Raw genomic sequence first — 19,397 nt, 5'->3', positions numbered from 1 at the left:
GGCTGCTGCTGAGTACTGCATCCATGTGAATCAACAGTCCCCTTCCCTAGTGGAGGGACTGTCACTCTAAAATATATGCTGATAAAAGACCCGCTGATAATGGGCAAACCTGAAACATGCAGAACAGTCAGATATTTACTAGGTGCAAATGTAAAGGAGTAATTTCATGCCAGGGGTTCCTAGTGTAGTTAATAAGAAGGAAGGAGGTAGAACTACCTTCTGTAGGCTGACCAGAGGGGCCAGGTTGTGTTTCTGAACAGAGTGTTTCTGGCATCAGGGCCAGAGTACCCGTGGTTGTGACTGAGCTGTGCCAGTTGCCCCAGGGCCTGCGTCCCCAGCTCTGGCTGGCAGCTTGTCTGTTGGGGACAGGAGCTAAGCAGAGCCTTCCCTAATCACAGCTCAGCATGCTTACTACTTCACTTAAGACACCAAGGCTAGCAAAGGCAAGCAGAGGGAGTGACAAAGGACTCCGTCTCACTCGTTATGTAACTTTCCAATATAGTCAGTTTTGCAGTAGGTGTAAAGGGCATTCAGCTCTATCACAGAGGGATTTATTATTATCATTTGTGAAGCACAGGATGCAGCTTTTTCAGCAATGTAAACTTGTCTAATTTATTACTTCTTGATTCTAAGATGAAGTTATTTTTAATGACCCATTATTTGTAATTTATCATGTAGAGTTTTACATTGTACTATAGGATCTTTATAATCTTCCATACATAGCATGTTTCCTAGTACAAAAATTCCAATTTGGTATTACACCTACAGAGTTTATTTTGGCATGGAATTTTAAAAACCAAGTGATTGTTATGTAGTTCCATGTCATCATTTGAATGCCGTAGGTATCTTTTCTAATGCCTCTAAAGACTCAGCCATTATGTTACAGAACAAAATTTTAAAGATTATTTTTATGCTGATAATATGAGCACTAGTTCCCATTCCCAGTTTGCTACCTGTGCTTCTAGAATCTGTAATGATTTCACAAGGTGTTTGTTATATTTAAGTAAAGGGTTTGAATGGAACTCAGCACAGTATATAATCAAATAAACTGCACATAGTGTGTGATCAGTAAATGCTAGTGGCCTACCAATTAGTGCTATTACTTAAGGAATCAAGAATTGCTCTCATCATCCAAAATGATGAGATCTTTTGTATCAATATTATGAATGACTACTAATTACAGAAACAGAAGTATTCTGAACACTCACATGGCAAAGAAATTTCAACTAGTAGTTTAGTTTTACCTCTTGAAGTAAACATTCCTCCTTAAGCTTCATGTTAGGGTCCTTTTAGATAAAAGCAAAACAAGTAAACAGAACAAAATCTTGTGCAAGATAATTTGGAAATGAATATCTATATGTAAGCTGGAAAGTCATTAGAAAGAAAGCAGTAGTGTCCTCTTCTCCCTCCTTCCTTCTAGCCTTCTTCCCACTTGCCTTCCTCCCTCCCTTCTGTAGGGCAGGCTGTGGTGACCAGCTCAGGATTCCCACATCTTCAGCCTTGCCACTCTGATCCTGGTATGTCGCTGCTGTTTCACCCCGTGTGCCGTTCATCCTCATCATCTTCCAGGATCTCGGTCCCCTCCCCTCACTCTCTGTAAGCTTCCCTCAGAGTGGTCCCTAGGCTTCTTGCTCGGAAACCTCCAGGAGTACTTGTCAAACATGTCTAGGCCAGGGCCCCCCTCACGCCTGAACCAAAATCCCCAAGAGGCGAGAACCTCCATTTTCAATGTGCGCTGAGGTTTGAGATGCACTCTGGCGTCTCAGGGACCTCCCTGCGAAGCCTGCCCCATCACCCTCTGGCAGCTCCCCTGCCACATCGCCACCAGTGCAGCCACACGCTGTATAAATTCTCTGGCTCACTGTAGCAGCTTCCCCTTGCTTATTCATCTGCAGTCACAGATTCACACCTGCTCCTGGCCCACCCAGTGTTCTTCCCAGCACTGGATAACCCCACCCTGATCCCCACACCTCTTCTCCTTGTAATTAAAGGACAGGGAATTTTATAGCAAAACCCCTGGGCTTCTTTGGAGGTGGGTTGTGTAACTTAGCTCTTAAACTTTTTACTTCATCTGGCTTTTGCCAGTTACTTTAAGAGTTACTCCACTTTTTAGACAGAATAATGTGATTTACAGGAGGAGAAGACATTCTGCTTTTAAACTTCTTAATAAGATAAGGACTTTTGTTGGGTTGATTCTTTGCTGTAAATAATTTCGAACACAGGGAGGAGGTTCCTGAACTCCAACCCAGACAAGTTCTTTCTATTTACTATTGATATAAAGACCCCAGAAGACCTCCTGTGACATATTAGAGTAGATTTTCTGATAATTTAGTACCAAGATGTCATGTAATTTTCATCTTAGTTGTATTATTGATTCCTCTTGTTACATGTGTGGACTGATTCGGTTCAAATAAAAACCTCCCTCTCTACCCTGTGTTCCCAAAGAACTGGGCTAGCACTGTCTAATAGCCCTTAGGCCATTCTACCTCACTGCACAATTATTTTACACCATAATCATATCATGAGCTCCTATTAAGGGCTGAGATGCCTTTGTCTAGAAATAATGTTTGGTGGTTGGAAAACCTGGGGTGCTGGGCTCAGACAAACCAAAATTGAAACCCTTCTTCACCATTTCCTTGGAAAGTTCTGTAGGCTGTCTCCATATTCCTTACACAGTACATGTGAGTGCCTGACCAGTAGCCCCTGTGCTTTTCTTGATTGTGTGTCCTTGGCCCTTGCACTGAACTTTGCATGCTACAGTTGACAGAGAAAGGTAAGATCCTGCTCTACAGGTCAAGGTGAGAGACCGTTTCTTTCCTTAAGAAATAAAATCAATATATGCTTCCAATCAGTGGATTAGCTAAACCCAAGCCAGTAGATTTGCAAAGATCAACCTCTAAGATAATAATAAGGATGTGTTAGCCAGAAAATCAAATAATGAAATAAGTAACAATGGAACCCATGGTCTTAGTCAATATTTAAAATTCTGGGTTTTGTATAAAATAATTTTTCTAGTATTCAATTCATCACTTTTTCATGCTCCCTTTAATTTTGAATTTTGTTTCAGTGCTGAGAATGAACCCAGGTCCTTATGCTAGCTAGGCAAGCTCTCTATCACCGAGCTACACCCCTGAACCAATTATTAAAAGAACTTTTTAAATAATAGTCTTTGTACTTCCCTGTGAAAATTTATTGGACTACAGATATCTTAAGAGGGGTAAAGTCTTAAGGGGGAATTGTCTCATCTCTTTAATGGATATGTAAAAATGACTTAAGGGGGAATTGTCTCATCTCTTTAATGGATATGTAAAAATGACTTTTTTAAATATCAGGAACATATGCAGATACACTCATTTTATATAGATGTTTCTACATTTCTTCCTTATGAATGTCCTTTTTAAAAAAATAATTTTAATGGTGTTTAAGTCCTCATCCTTCTCAAAGCATCCTGTCCTTCTACTGCTTCTGGCCCCGGTTCTTTCTGTCTTGTGAATTTTCTTAAAGCTGCTTTCTTAAAATCTAGGGTACACAAGTGTCTGAGCTCAGCATTCTCTTCTTCCACTGTTCTATGCTTATATTATCTGTAGGTTCTTATGTGCTACTTGGAATTAAGCCCAGTGTAGCAGTTCCTGGGCTGCTCATTACCTTACGGGTAAGGAGATGCTATGTAAGATAACATAAGCTGTCAGCCCCCGGCAGTGAGGCTTCCAACCACGTACCTGGTGGTTGAACAAAACTCTGCTCTCATTCTGTTGAACCTGTGTGCTAGTTTTAGAACGTGCCACAAGGAAGCATCATGAATGACCCACATCTGGACAGGTACTCATAGTCTGTGTTCCTATTTTAATGTCGTGTACATGTCCCTTCCCAATTTCTTTTCCTCTGTGCCATACTGTCCCTGGAGTTTTGTTCCTTCTTGTGGACAGAGAGCTATACCCCTTCCTCTTCTCTCCTGTCTTTTCCCTTTCCTGAATCCAGTCACGGACTCCATCCTCTGTCTCAGTGATGCCTTTGAGACCATGGTGCCTGCTGATTGACAGAAGTATAAATGTTATGAGTATCAAGGATCATATTTGGAAACTCAGATCTCTTGCAGAACAGTATTAAAATTTAACAAAAGAGCCAGCACATCGGTGCCTTATCTTTAGGGTCCCAACTGATGGGTGAGTCACTGCAGTCCAGTCTAGGGAGCCTCCCACATGTGAAGAGGGGGAGTGGGAGAGAGCGGGAGTGTGTGGTTCGATGCTCTAGCAAAAGCCATGAGTTTTAGAGCAAGATTGCTGCTTATTCATGGTTCTCGTTTCATTTTTGTTTTTTGTTTTTCTTCAGTCTAGTAACCCTAGCATATCCAGTGAAAGGAAGAACTAGACATAGGGGACGTAGCCCACCGTCTGAGCTGGGTCACCTGCGTTGGGGTGGAGGAGGGTAGTTAATCAGGTTGGGGTGTTCTCAGGTACCATCATTAGCAACAGAGGAGTTGGAGAAAAGGAGAGCCATCTGTGTGCTGGTTCCCTAGCCAGTGGAGTGAACTTTACTCATTACTGTTCTTTTTTGGAACCAGTGAGGTTCTCATGCCTTATTAGCATGACAGGGAATTGGACCATCGTTCCTTTTGGGTAGAGAAGAAAATAGAGAAGAAAAAATATTTGGCAGCTTATTATATTTATCATATGTGTGTTGACTTTTGCTTGATGTTTAAAGAATGCTAAAGAATACAGTTGCTATCAATCACCACATAGAGTTGCTTTGAAATGGAATTAGAAACAGGAATGTCTAAGCAAAGAGTTAAGGATCAAAAGAACACACAAAATTCCTTGTAAAAATCCCTAACAGTTCCACATTACATAATAGCAAAAGATTTGGAACAACTCTGCATCCGTTGGTAGGAGACTGGCTTCCTAAACACTGGCTCATGTACACAGTGGAGTCTCTGGAGCTGTAGAAAAAGAATGAGCCAGGACTCTCCACACTGACACGAGTCATGTCCATCATTCAGTAACGTAAGAAAAAAAGCCAAAATGCAGAACAGTGTACACAGCCTGCTGCTTTGTGAAAGAAAGGGAAGATTCTGAATATGTGTACACATTTACTTACGTGTGCACAGAGAGAAACAGTACCAGGGGAAGTTAAATTTAAAATATACAAGAAGAGGAGGGATGGAGGTAGAGACCAGGAAGAAAGCAGGCCTTATCTGAATACATCTTGATGTTTAGTTCAGCTGTGGAATCATGTCAGGTTTTGACTTAATTCTAAAAATAATTACAACCAAAAAAACTCATGCATGTGTACACACATAAGACCTAATTGAACCTGTGTGCACTTTGTTAGTGACATGACCACATTGATTGAAGAATTATTCCAACTGACCTTAGAACACAGTAATTTTACTGTGCATTCTCATTAAAATATACTCATAAGGGCACACATAGGAAAATGCTGAGAGTTTTAAGTATCTCTAGCAGTCTTACTATTAGTAGTTGCATTGGTATAGTTAGGAATTAAGGTTTTTTTCCATGTAAGAGAAAAAAGCATAATATTTTAAAAGTTATTTTAAAACCCTGAATTAAATTTTAAGTATTAGTAAGATCTTTCCCATAAAAACATGCATGTGTCCTAGATCTGTCTAGTGAAAAGATCTTAGAAAACAATAAAAATTCAGTTAACATCAAACACCCCTGACTGTGGAGGGGAAAGTGACTTCTCTCTCTCTCTCTCCACCCCACCCCCCGCCTCTTGATATGTATCATGCATATAATTTCCTTGTGGAAATAGCTAACTCCAGGCCTGAGATGAGAAATGTATTCTAGATGGGTGAGTATGGACTTTCTTGTGCCAGAAAGCAAGGAAGGTATCAAACATTAATTGGTCATTTCAGTAGGGTGTGGGAACTAGTTTGAAGGGTTTCTATTGGCCAAGGATGGGATCAACTATAAGGGAATATGCAAAAAGTCCGAGTGTTAATGACAACAAGTAGAAGGACCATTGTACTACCACCCCCTGCTTCATTGCAGTGAGAATCCTCTTAGATTATTTTAAAGGACACCAAGGAGTATTCATTCGGTTAGGTAAGTCCTGGCAAAGTTTCATAATATAAATGCAAAGTTTGAAGTTCACATCCTTCTCCAGAGCCTGTCCCCTTTACAACAGGCTTGGTATCTGAGCTCATGTTGACCCTCACTCTGATGGGAAGTTCTTGACTCTGCATTCTTTGCACCCCCAGTAACCAGCCTTACGTCCCCAATAGAGTTCAAATCTTCCCTCTCATGTTTCAGAGGCCTAGGTTCCAGTCCCTGCTCCTCTTCATGCTCCCTGGGCAGCCTTCCTCTCAGAAGCCGAGTCTCTCTTCTCTAAAATACAGAACTGAGGGACGATCACTGACCTCTAAGATACCTCCCACCTTATTGGGACCCTGAACTTCCAGTGTTTCCTCCCTATTATTACATTCTTACGAGGGCATGTTTATGAAATTCCATTAGTGATCGGAATTGTTTTAGCTCTGCCTAGAAAAATGAATAATGCTGGTTCATTACCACAGACTGGATGGGGAAGTAATATACTTTGTCTTTTTTATTTCTTTCAGCCATGGAATTCCATGAACATTTGCACAGCATAGGCACTAAGGAGGGTCTGAAGGAACGAAAACTACAGAAAGCAGTGGAGAGCTTTACCTGGAATATCACCATCTTAAAGGTATCTTCAGAGTTTTTTCTGAGGCTATGGTGCTGTGGTCATTCTCTGCTTGCATCTCTCTCTCAGGATAATATTTCCTGCGTTGCGCATTATCAGCCTTTGAGGCTATAGCACAGCCACAGAAATCCCAGTGAGAACTCTGCCCTCTGCACAGTGGCTTGTCACTGGGACCCAGAAGGAGCACATAGGATTTCCACAGTGGGCACACTGTGGATTCTGTTAGAGAGACAAAGGCTTAATTTTATCCTGGAAGCATTTTTTTTTGGGGGGGGGGGGTGCTGGGGATTGAACCCAGGGCCTTGTACATTCTAGGCAAGCACACTACCAACTGAGCTATATCCCCAGCCCAAACATTATAAGATTCATAAATACCCATTGGTATATGTGAAGTAGAAAATATCGGTACAGAGGATTGAATGGAAAATTAGATTCTAGTGACTCAAATGTCATTTCATCAAAAAAGTGTATTCAAAGCCCTAATGTTAATATGAACCCAGAAAAAAAATAGAGGATTGTATGGAGTATAATCCAAGGAAATGCATAAAGGAATTGCCATTTGAAAAAAGTTTTCCTTTAAAGGTAAAGTTGTGTATGCTTATATCTAGCTCAGCCTGATGCTTTTAAAAATTGACTTGGGTTACTTTTGTTATAAAAATAGCATATTTTTTTATTGTAAACAAATGGGATACATGTTGTTTCTCTGTTTGTACATGGAGTAAAGGCATACCATTTGTGTAATCATAAATTTACATAGGGTAATGTTGTTTGATTCATTGTTATTTTTTCCCTTCCCCTCACCCCTCCCACCCCTCTTTTCCCTCTATACAGTCCTTCCTTCCTCCATTCTTACCCCCCTCCCTAACCCTAACCCTAACCCTAACCCCTCCCACCCCCCCATTATGTGTCATCATCAGTGAGATCATTTGTTCATTTGTCTTTTGGTTTTTTGAGATTGGCTTATCTCACTTAGCATATGATATTCTCCAATTTCATCCATATTTTGTTATAGATAATGTCAAAAGAGCAATAAGCAAAGGTGCACATAATCCCACCATCTACAGGCAATTAGTGTGGGTTTTCTGCTATACATTCTTCCAGTACTTTTTTTTTTTTCTGTGCTATATATAATGTGACATGATTTTTTAAATAACATAGTATATGTACCTTCAAACATTTTTTAGTTTTTATCCCAGTGGTTCTTACTGTTCTTCCCAGTGTTTGGGGCCATGAATAATAATAACAGCATAGTTATTTTATCCTGGATTTTGGACAACTAACTGTAAAATTGCTCTCTACTATTCACCCTCCAAACTTTATGCTCATTTTTTGAGACAATAAAGACATTATCATAGCTCCCTCTTTTAGTTTCCTCACCACCCCTCCAGTTAAAAGATCCATCCCTGCCACTGACGACAGTTTTCTGATTTGACTCAGTAAAAGGTCTGTCTTCCAAAGCTAGCTGGCTTGCATTTTCCCATGTTAAACCCCTACTCATTTTTATAATTAAAATCATTTTCTTGACTTCTTCAAGCACTTCCCTTCCTACACATGTACTTTTTAGATATACATGTATCGAGATCTTCTGCTTAGACCTTAACTCCAATGGTTTGCAGTTCTGTAAACAGCAGAAATAAGAATTTACAATGAAAAGGGATTTGGCGTTACAACTTGCTGACTCACCCTCTTTCAGGGGTGGAGAGTATACCACACATTTCCTGCAAACCTCGGGGGAAAAAATAGCACAGAGCTTTAAGCCCTGTGGTAGGAACAAATGCTCATTTTCCTTCTATTTTATGTAGGCAAATCGAGGCCTAGGACCAACTTTCCTTGCTCCTCAAGTGTGGTCTGGGAACCAGCAGCCTGAGGCCCCTTGGGAACTTGCCAGCGTAGCAGCAAAGGGAAATCTTCTCTTCACCCTCTGAAGGCTGACTGGAATGACCTGATGATAGAGCCACAGGAGGAAAGGTGTATGCATTCCCTTCCTGTGCCCAGGACAGCCATGGAAGTGCAGTTACCCACTAACCCAGGGAGGTCCAGATGCTCACCACTCTTCTTCAAGAGGAGAAAGGGGAAGGAGTGGGACAATTTCGAGGGGTACTGAATAATTTTAGGTGAATGAATGGCCCAATGCTTAGACAATTGTTTTGTTTTGTTTTTTTTGCGGTACTGGGAATCGAACTCAAGGCCTTGTGCTTGCGAGGCAAGCACTCTACCAGCTGAGCTGTCTCCCCAGTCCGACAATTGTTAATAAATGATTCTCTTTGAGAATTACATGAACCTAAGAGATGGATAGAAGCTGGTTCCAAAATCTTTCCAGCATGTTTATATTCTTTAATCTTTCATACTGCAGATATGAGTTTAGTTCTTGAAAACTCAGAGAAGGGACCAAAGATAATTGTTTCATTCACTGGAGGGTCTGTCTTTAGGCAGATGTGGGAATGTCAGAGTAAAACTTCTTCCAGCGTTTGCTGCTAAGGCCTTTAATTTAAAATAATCAGCATACCCTATTTTGGGGTGAAATGCCCTGCACTCCTTCATCAGAAATGCAGAATCAAAGGCCCCACCCCAGGCCTGCTGAATCATAGTTTGCATTTTTACGGGATCCCTAGATATTTCTTAGGCACGTTAAAGTTTGAGTAGCACTGGGTTAAGAGGCACTGCAAATGAGAGGCTGGTGCACATACTAATGAAAACCAGCCAGCGTAAAAGCAAAGTACCATATATATATATTTTTTTTATTAATTGTACACAAATGGGGTACATCATTTCATTTCCATGGTTGTACACAATGTAGATTCATACCCTTCATGTAATCATACATGTACATAGGGTAATGATGTCTGTCTCATTCTACCATTTTTCATACCCCCCCTCATTTCCTTCTACATAATCTAAAGTTCCTCCGTTCTTCTCTCACTCCCCACACCTCCCACCCCCATTATATATCATTCTCCACTTATCAGGGAAAACTTTTGGCCTTTGTTTTTTTGGGATTGGCTTATTTCACTTAGCATGATGTTCTCCAATTCCATCCATTTATTTGCAAATGCCATAATAGTATTCTTCTTTATGACTGAATAATATTCCAGTGTGTATATATACCACAGTTTCTTTCTCCATTCATCTGTTGAAGGGCATCTCCTCAGTTTACACCCAAAGGTATCATATTTTAAAACCAAACAGCTATGTTCTTTTGAATTATGTCTAGAAGAGAAAATTAACACCTCAGACCTGTGTTCATATGGGGAAAATGTGCAGAATCCAGTAATGGGGCTTTTAAATTTTTCCAGGACAGTGTTTGCTACAGGTGGTGTTTGAGCACGGTAAAACCTAAGCAAGGAATGGAGAAGAATTGGAGAGATCTGTATGTCCTTTCTGTATGAGGGAATGGCTTTTCCCATCTCTGGTTCTAAAGTTCAAACTCTCTTTAGAAGAATGAGTGCTCACGGGGTCTGATGCATGAGTTTGGTCTGAGTTGAGCTTTCAGCGTTTTTCTTGCGGGAGGGAATAGAATGCCCTGAGTTCCTCCCTCCATTTTTTCTTTGCAGTAAACTTGGAGAGGTGACAGCCCTCTGGGGCTACCAAGTGGTGCCTCCTGGTGGTACAGAGGCTTAGGCAGGGTTTTAGTTAACCTCAGATATGGAAGAAGAGGAGAACAGGAAGACATGCTGAGGGAACTCTGGCACAGTGAGGCCAGGGCATGGGCATTACCTGGGGTGCTGAAAAATGCACTCTCCTGAGCCCCACCCCACACCTACTGAACCTGCATATCCAGGAGTGGAACCCAGGACTCCTTGCCTCACAAGTTCCTCAGGGGATTCTGAGGCACACTAAAAATAAAAGAGTACCTTTACTGTAGAATCTTTCCTTATTCATCACCCCATTCATTGGAAGCAGAAAGGAGGAAGAGTGACTGTGTTAGTCAGCTTTTTGTTACTGTGACAAAATACCTGAGAGAACTAGCAGAGGCAAGGTTCATTTTGGCTCATGGTTTCAAAGGTTTCAGTCTATGCTCAGTTGACCCCATAGGTTTTTATGTGAGGCAAGGAAGAATATCATGGTGGAAGAACATGGTAGAGGAAAACTGCTCACCTCAGGGCAGACAGGAAGCAGGAAGGGGGTGGGTGGTGGGGGATAACATAGAGTCACCAAGGGCACACTCCCAAGGATCTACTCCCTTCAACTAGGTCTTACCTCCTACAGTTTCCAGTGTCTTTTCGGTAGTCCATTTAGCTATGAATCCATCAGTGGATTAATCCATTGATGAGTTTAGTCCCTTGTGATCTAATCACTTCCCCAAGGCCCCGCCTCTGAATATTGTCACATTGGGAATCAAGCCTTCAACACATGAGCTTTTGGGGGGCATTCCAGATCTAGGTCATTCCGTGACCGACCACCTCAAGATGGTGGGCTTTCAGTCCTAGACATTCCAGGAACTTTTTCATATGCATAAGTGTGCATGGATGGGCATGTGTACGGAGATGCTTGAGTATGACTGAGTTCGAGTCATACCTTTTTTCACATGTTGACATCTCTGAAATTGGTATGTACCTCATGGTCCATGACATCTTCGCATTGTGTCACAGTTACAGTGGTAACGATGTTTCTTTCTTGATGGTGCATAAAATACTGTACATCTCACAAGCATCTCAGATATGATGAAATAAGGTAGGTCAGTAGATAAACTTCTACTACCACTGCTCTTCGCTTTTTAAAAATATTTCATCTTACTGTAATTTAACAGAAGAAAAGGAAGCCATTAAGAGGTTAAATGAATTTTGACTCTGAAAGATATTTATTTCCTAGGAGATCCCTCTAAGCCACTTTCCTGCAGCCAAAGGGAAAGGCCAGGGCATGAGCTCAGCCAGGCCTTTGACACACTTCTTCCAACACTTAGGCCCAGTTTCCTTTTTCTCAGAGCTTCTAAATTGTCCTGTTCCAGGGTTTTCGCTATATGACAAAGGAGAATGTAACCCATCCCCACAGACTTCCAATTGCTTGTTTGACTCAGCATCATTCATTTTTAAATTTTTGCAAAACCTCATTAAGATATAATTTACATAAAATTAAATTTGCCAATTGTAAATATATGATTCAATTATGTATGATATATATGGTCACGCAGCCTCTACCACAACCATGATAGAGCATTTCTGTCACCTCCCAAAGTTTCTTTGTGCCCCTCTGTAATAAAATCCTCTTTGTTGGTTACCACTGATCTTATTTCTCTCTTTATATTTGCCCCTGTTCCAGAGTGTCATACAAATAGAATTACATAGTGTGCAGTCTTTAGTGCATAACTTCTTTCATTTAGCATAGTGCTCTTTAGATTCATCCACATTGTTTATGTTTCAACAGTCCATTCCTTTTTATTGCCGAAGAGTATTATATTTTCATGACTGCAACACACTTTGTTTATACATGAATCAGTTAATGGGCATTTTGGGTTGTTTCCAGTTTTTAACTTTTATGAATAAAGCTGCAGCGAACATTCACATACAAGTTTTTGTATGGACAAATATTCTTATTCTTTTTGAGTAAATACCTATGAGTGGAATTGCTGGATCATTTGGTATGTATGTATGTATGGAATGTATGTCAGACTTTGTAAGAAACTGCCAAACTACTTTACAAAAAAACAAAACAAAAAACAAAGTCACTTCCTGTTTGCATTCCCTTCAGCAGTGTTTTGAGAGTTCCAATTGCTTAGAACATCCTTGTTAACATTTGGAATAATTGGCTTAGCCATGCTAGTAAGTGTATGGAGGTTGAACATCTGTGTATATCTGTGTGTTTTAAAAAATTATGATGGGTCTTGATGTGGTTTTCTTTGTTTCTTCCTGAAAGTTTGTTAAAATTCTTGGATATGTGGATTTATAACTTTCAATAAATTCAGAAATTTTCAGCAATTATTTCTTCCTTCTGTAACTTCAGCTATACATATATACCACTTGGCATTGTCACATGAGACACAGATGCTTGATTCATTTGTTTTTAAGGTGTTTTCTGTGTTTGAAAAGTTATTGGTAGTTTTTACTGTGTCTTTGAGTAATTAATATTGCTGTCTTTTCTGTTATCTAATATGCCATTAATCCTATCCCATGTATTTTATATCAATTTCCTGCATCTCTCCTCTTTAAGCTCATCAGATCCTCTGCCTTCTTGAATATGTGTACTATACTATGACAGGTGTCTTAGAGCTACCTCCTCTCCCCTACTCTGAGCTTCAACCTCCTGAACTGCAGAGTCTGTTCTCTGAGTCTGCGGGGCTGCTGGGCTCTGGGCTCTGGGCTATGCCCTTCTATACTACACCTGGAAACCACACAATGTGTGCACGACACTCTTTTTGGAGGTTTTGTTTGTTTGTTGTTTTTTAGTACTAAAAATTAAACCCAGGGACACAACCCCTGAGCCACATCTCCAGCCCTTTTTATATTTTATTTAGACACAGGATTTTGCTAAGTTGCTTAGGGCCTTACTTAGTTGCTGAGGCTGGCTTTGAACTTGGAACCCTCCTGCCTCAGCCCCCTGAGCCACTGGGATCACAGGTGTGAGCCATTGCACCTGGCGTAGGCGATGCTCCTGGTGCCCCTCTCTCAGACATCACTCTTGTGCTCTCTGAAAGCCACTGTGTCCTGCATTTCATCCTGTTTTTAATTGTCAGCCCCGTTCCTAACTTCTCCAGTGTTCCTTTCTTCCTGCCATCTGCCCATCATGTCTTCTACTCCAATAAACAGAAGAAGAAAAGAGAAGGTCCTTTACTCCATTCGTGTCTGTCTAGTTTGGTTGAGCGTTAGGTAGAATTTTCTGGACTTTCGTGACTTGCCAGCATAGCTACTGTGAATTTTAGAAGTGTATTAAATTTCCTTAGTTTGGTTGCTGCTTGTGGTTCTTTCACTCAGGTTTGTTTTGCCGTTTTGCTGTTTGGGCTCATCTCACTGGGGATGTGGAATGGGGACGGTGTGTTTTCGTCCTGCCAGCATCCTCAGAGCTCCTCTGCTCTTATCTTCCATTTGCTAAAATGCTCACGCTACTGGTGATGGAATTTACCCGGCCCATTCACTGCCATTCCTGAGATGCTAGGATCCCATAGAAGAGTGCGGTTTTCACAGTCCTGCTTGGTTACCAGGAGCAAAAACTCACTGGGCTAACTCACGGGGGATGGGCAAGAGATGGCAGCTTACACAGCCCACGAGGGGCAGGGACTTCTAGGAATTCTGAGGCCAGAAACTACAGTCGGGCTCCCTGCAGTTAGAAAGCCATCGGAACCCCATGGCTCCAGAAGAGCTGTGTCTCTGTGGCCAGTGCTCTGCCCGCTTGTCTCTGTGCCTCTGCTTCCTTCTCCCGTCTGCCAGTCTGCATTCTGCCCAGGCTGTTTCTAATGCTTTGAAACTTTGTCTTGCCTTGATCTGGCCCTGCCAGTACCAGGTAAGCTTTTATTTCACGTGCTCAAACTATTTGTCTTTCTTAGCTTAGCTCGGCCATTTAGCTTCAGGCTAGCAGTCCTCAGGTGTGCAAGCCTTCCTCTTGTATCAGGGCTCCGTGGATGCAGTTCTCCTCCTACTTCCATACTCTGTGTCCAGGAAGGTCTTGCCTGCAACGCAGAAGCTGGGGCCACCTTGAGTGGCTATTTCAATTCCTGACTCCTGTATAACAACCCACTTCAAAACTAGTGGCTTAAGATGATCTCTACTTCTTTTTCCCCCTGATTCTGTGTGATTGACGGGCTCAGCCATGTGGTTTTTCTGCTCCATGTGCTATTGGCTGGCTCAGCCCCAGGGAGTTACTGTGCTGGGAGCTCAGCGGGGCCTGGAACATCAATCAGGCTTCACCCACATGACTGGCATCTCATCTGGGGTGGCTGGGCTTTTCATGAAAAGTGATCTTAACTAACTTAAACTATCTAACTAACTTAAAGTAAGTTGATTATAGCCCAAGATGTCTCCAGATGAATGGCTGCCAAGCCAGCTCTCCCCATCCTGTGCCACTCTGCCCTCAGAAACCTGACTGACAAGGAAATCCTGCAAGTAATTAGAGATTTGTTCTCTCAGGAGCATAAGACTTCTGCCAAAAATGAATCAATAAACCAGATGGTGTTGATCCCGGCATTGATCTTGATTTTCATTTTTATCAGAGGTGTAGTACTTACCTTAGAGGCTGGCATTTGTTTCCTTTCTGAAAATTAACTGCGATGGTCTGTGGACTTACCACATTTTCTTTTCTTAGAATTATTGACACTTATGTTTTAGTTATGTTATTTATTATAGGTGATGTAGTGTGTTGCCAGTTTTCCTGAAAAGCTATAATTGACTGAAAGCCATTTCTCGATTTAGTGTGTGAAAACTCAGAGTGGTTCAGGAAACAGACGATTGTAGTGTTGTTCATCATTAGGCAAGCTGCTCTTCCTGGTCCATTTAAAACACAGTAAAACCTCACGCATTTGGATCCCTCTCGTGTGGAATTTGTGATTACTCAGCTAATGTTCGATCATGCACAAGGTGTGCTCAGAAGATTAATAAGACAAAAGAAGCGCTTACCTGTGCACTGCTTTTCTAATGTGTTCAGAGGCTCACGGTCCTGGTCCTGCTCATACCCCGGCCTCCCCTCACTCTCCACTTCCTCTCCTCTGACCCTGGTCCCTCTCTGATCTCCTGCCTTCTGTGCTTACCTTGTGGCTTACTTCTGCTATCAGACTCCAGTGACTGCTCCTGAAACCCCCACCCCACCTCTGCCCCCAGTGCAACCAGCTCTGTACCGGGTCAGGCCCCTCTCCTGCTGCAGAGTGGACCTTAGCCCTCTCCAGGAGCAGGGGGAGATGCAGAGTCCAGACTTAGAAAACTCTGCGGTCTAGATGATAGACTACTGAACGATGGCTGGGCTCCAAGACTGTCGTTTCCTAGGGTGATGGGCACTGGTTGGTGGAAAGCAGCATCCTTCTCCAGAGCCCCTCCTACCTGCAAAAATCCTGTCCTGCCTTTCTGTCCAGGCCCAGCTCAGGCACCAGTCCCCCCCGCATGCTACCTGGGAGCACCCAACTCCCCATCTCAGCTGAAGAAAACAAAAATTGTTTCTGAAGAAGATGGAATTCCTTCTGAATCTTAATTAAATTGAATCTTATAATTGGAATCTAAAATTATTGACAGTCATACAATCATTGACAGGTTAGATGACTAAAGATGTGATGAGAGTCCAGATGCGGGCAAAGCGTACGGGGAGGCTCCAGACTCGAGGGTAGTCCTCAGGAGGACCCACCGTCCTTGCATGATCCAGGTGCTGCCCTGTATGATTGAAGCATCTCTTTGGATTAAGGAAAGAAATTTGAGGGCCAGCACCCATGTTGATGGTGTATTCTTTCCACTCTCACCTAGTACCCCATCCTCCCCAGCGACTCTGAACCCTGTGAGGTGGAGGCGGGGCAGAGGAAGGCAGCCCTGCTGTGGTGAGACCAGTTCACCTGCAGCTTGCATGGCAGCCCCACCAAACACTAGAGGGGAAGCCACAGGACAGAAAAAATAATGATGAACTCGGCAGGCAGTTCTCACGTCCTGTAGCAAAGCATGCGTCCTGTTGCTCTAACTCGAGGTGATTCTGATGATCGGGGATCTTTTTTCATGTGTAAGGTTTATTGAGACATAAGCAGGAAGTAAGCCTGACCAAGCTGATTAATGTGCTAGGTCTCAGCCGGCCACAAAAGGCCTCTTGGAAGGGGGGTCATGGAAGGATAATGAGGGGGCGATTTGCAATCTGCAGCCAAGACTCCCAGGGCCCTCCCTGCTTTTGTTCACCCATTCCTCTTCAATGTGTCTGAATGGGACATCTGTATTTCTGTTTCCATATTTAACCACAGGAAGAGTGAATTGTCTGCACAATTTGTTGATATGCTGAGTGCTTTAAAAATATAGTGGAAGTTCTACTTTGCTTGCATGCAACATGTGGGGTTCAACACACTGTCGTTGGGGGGTCCCACCGTTTAGTTTATCCAAAAGGAAAACAAAAAGCAGTGTGTGTTTCAGTGTCATTTGCTGTTTAGACTCTGCCTTGGGCAAGGTCCCTAATCTCCTTAAACTCAGTTTCCTCATTATAAAACAGGGATAGTAGCAGTATCTCCTCAGAATTAAGAGACTGTCATGGGATAATCCTTGTAAATGGCTTAATACAGTGCCTGGCAAAGCAATCACTCAATAAATAGTAACCAGTGCTCCCAGAGGCTTTGCTGGTATCTGTTCTTTCCTATTTTGTTTTTAACATATTGTAGGCTCTGTGGTTTCAAACTTAGGACCATAATTGCTTTCACAGCCCTTCTGAGCAAGTCTGAATTGTGGTTGTAAGAAATGTACTAAATCATTTCCACAGTCCTTTTTTAAAAGACTTATTTTTCTAGAGCAATTTTAGGTTCATAGCAAAATTGACAAAGAGGTTCAGAGCCTTCCCATATCCTGCCCACACACATGCTTCACCTCCCCATTATCAGCTGCCACCAGAGTGGTGCATCTGTTACAGTGAGTGAACCTGCACAGACACATCGTTGCTCAAAGACTATAGTTTATATTAGGATTCATTCATTCTTGGTGTCTCACACTGAATGCGTTTGAACAAATCTACAATGACATGTATCCACTGTACTTATTTTAATTAATTTATTTACTTATTCATTAATTTTGTGGTGCTGGGGATGGAACCCAGGGCCTTGCGCATGCTAAGCAAGTGTTCTACCACAGGTCCGCACTCTTAGCCACCATTTTTAAAAATTTTATTTTTTATTGTATGTATCTAAGGTGTCCAATTTGATGTTTTTTATTATCTCCGTCATTACAGTATCATGCAAAGTATTATCACTGATCTAAAACTCCTCTGTGCTCTGCCTGTTCATCCCCCTAATCCCTGGTACCCACTGATCTGTAAACTGTCCCCATGGTTTTTACCATAGCATTCTTGAAGGAGGTTTGAGCATTTGGCCTGTGATTTTGAATGCTTATGAAATACATGACTGAAATGTAATCACTTGGTATGTGAGTCTCCTGTCGCCTGAAAGTGACTAACCACAAAATATTTACGAAAAGGCACCATGTTTGTGACTGCCTGCCTTTAACCAGATAGATAACCAATGATGAAATGATAACTTTCTGGCCACCTGGCTTTCATTTCCTGTCATGAAATGTGTTTTAGGGCTCACAGGTTCAGTTCTCTGGTTTTAGTTGCAAAAGACAGTCTGCTGAGAGATAGGAGAAGCAGCCTAAACCTGCTGCCGTCCACTGAGGGGCCCCTCTTGCAGGCTTGCAGGAAAGATAAAGCACAATGATTTAGTTTGGAAAATTAGATGCATACAAATCCAGTTGCCAAGCAAGGGCCAAGACGTGGGATGGGCTCAGCCTACTCAGCATGGTAGTCTGCGTTCCTGGTAGGCCTTAGAGCAGTCCCAGTGTTGGCCAGTCAGACTCATCTCTTTGAGAAGTGGATGGTATCAGTGAGGGTGCCTAATATCTGCTGTGTTTCTTGCTGTGTTCCCAGGTGAATGAGAAAGCCAGAAAGGAGGCAGCCTAGTCCATACTCACCTAGGTGAACCTTTACAGGTTGAAATCTTTGGCCCCAGAGCAACTCAGAAGTCAGTGTGGGCCCCAGACATGCAGAGGGATGTCTGCATGAGACTCTGATGACTTACATTCCTGTTCACATCAGAACAAAAAGATCTGAGTACTTTTGTGCTTCCCTCAAACTCCCAAGTATACAGTGTGAGTGTTCACTTCTTTCTCTTCCCTCTCATTACATGGGATTTGGAAAAAGTGTCTGCTGGCCCCCAGGGAATGGCAGGTGGCTGTCTTTGCTCTCTCTAGCTCCAAGCCATGCAGCCATTGCAAGGACCAATTGTAGAGATCAGGGACAGCTATACTGGGTCACTCATCTCCACAGTAAGGCAGCTCTGTTTTACTCTAATAGTTTGACAAAGGGGCTTTGAAAAAATTAACTGGAGTGTCTAATCCCTATTGTTTTACCTCTAGATTTGGATAAAAGCAGCAAACTGTGATTATTGATTTTGGTTCCAAAAACTATGTAGCACTAACAGATGTACTTTGAAGTATTTTTAATGTATTAAAAACTGAAGCTAAATGCAGTGGCATATGCCTGTAATTCCAGCTACATGAGAAACTAAGGTAAAAGGACCACAGGTTTGAGGCCAGCCTGGGCAACTCAGCAAGAACCTGTAGCAAAACAAAATTTTTCACAAAGGTCTGAAATATATGTAGCCCAGTGGTAGAGCACTTGTCTAGCATGTGTAAGACCCTGGGTTCAAAGAACTGCAGTAGTACTGCAAAGAAACAAAAACAAACAAACAAAAATAGGACATCTTTTATGGTCACACAGAAAGTTTGGTGACTAGCCAAGTGTTGAGTACAGCTGTGGCACCAGCTCTGGGGTTTGGCACATGCCATTGTACATTTCCTGGCTGCTCCTGGCCTCTGATCTGATCCCAGGTAAGCCACAGGAACAGCCAAACTCAGCAAGAGCTGTGGTGCAGCTTCTGCCATTAGAGACCTATTTTAAAGATTACTTCCTGGACCAAAGTGAGAACCTTCAGTATTTTGACCTAAGGTTGTGATAACCCTTTCAAGATGAAAACCAAATCAAGTAAGTTACAGAATTCAAAAACAGAATGTGTGAAACTGAATGAGGTTTGAGTTTTTCAACTGAAAACATTACAAAGCCACCTT

At 42.2% G+C, this 19,397-nt stretch overlaps 1 protein-coding gene across 5 annotated transcripts in view; it reads left to right on the top strand.

Annotated features, from left to right (window-relative positions):
• Positions 1 to 19,397, top strand: part of PLCL2 (phospholipase C like 2) — a 217,173-nt gene that overhangs the window by 154,518 nt on the left and 43,258 nt on the right. For all 5 annotated transcript variants that reach the window (XM_079115498.1, XM_079115495.1, XM_079115496.1 and 2 more), the window contains exon 6: positions 6,581 to 6,690. In XM_079115498.1, coding sequence (XP_078971624.1) covers positions 6,581 to 6,690 — 110 coding nt within the window. The remainder of the gene's footprint in view (positions 1 to 6,580; positions 6,691 to 19,397) is intronic.

Source organism: Sciurus vulgaris (assembly GCF_902686455.1).
Source record: "Sciurus vulgaris genome assembly, chromosome: 16".
Lineage (NCBI taxonomy): Eukaryota > Metazoa > Chordata > Mammalia > Rodentia > Sciuridae > Sciurus > Sciurus vulgaris.
Note: the sequence above shows the minus strand (reverse complement) of the source record. Positions and strands in the feature narration are given on the sequence as shown.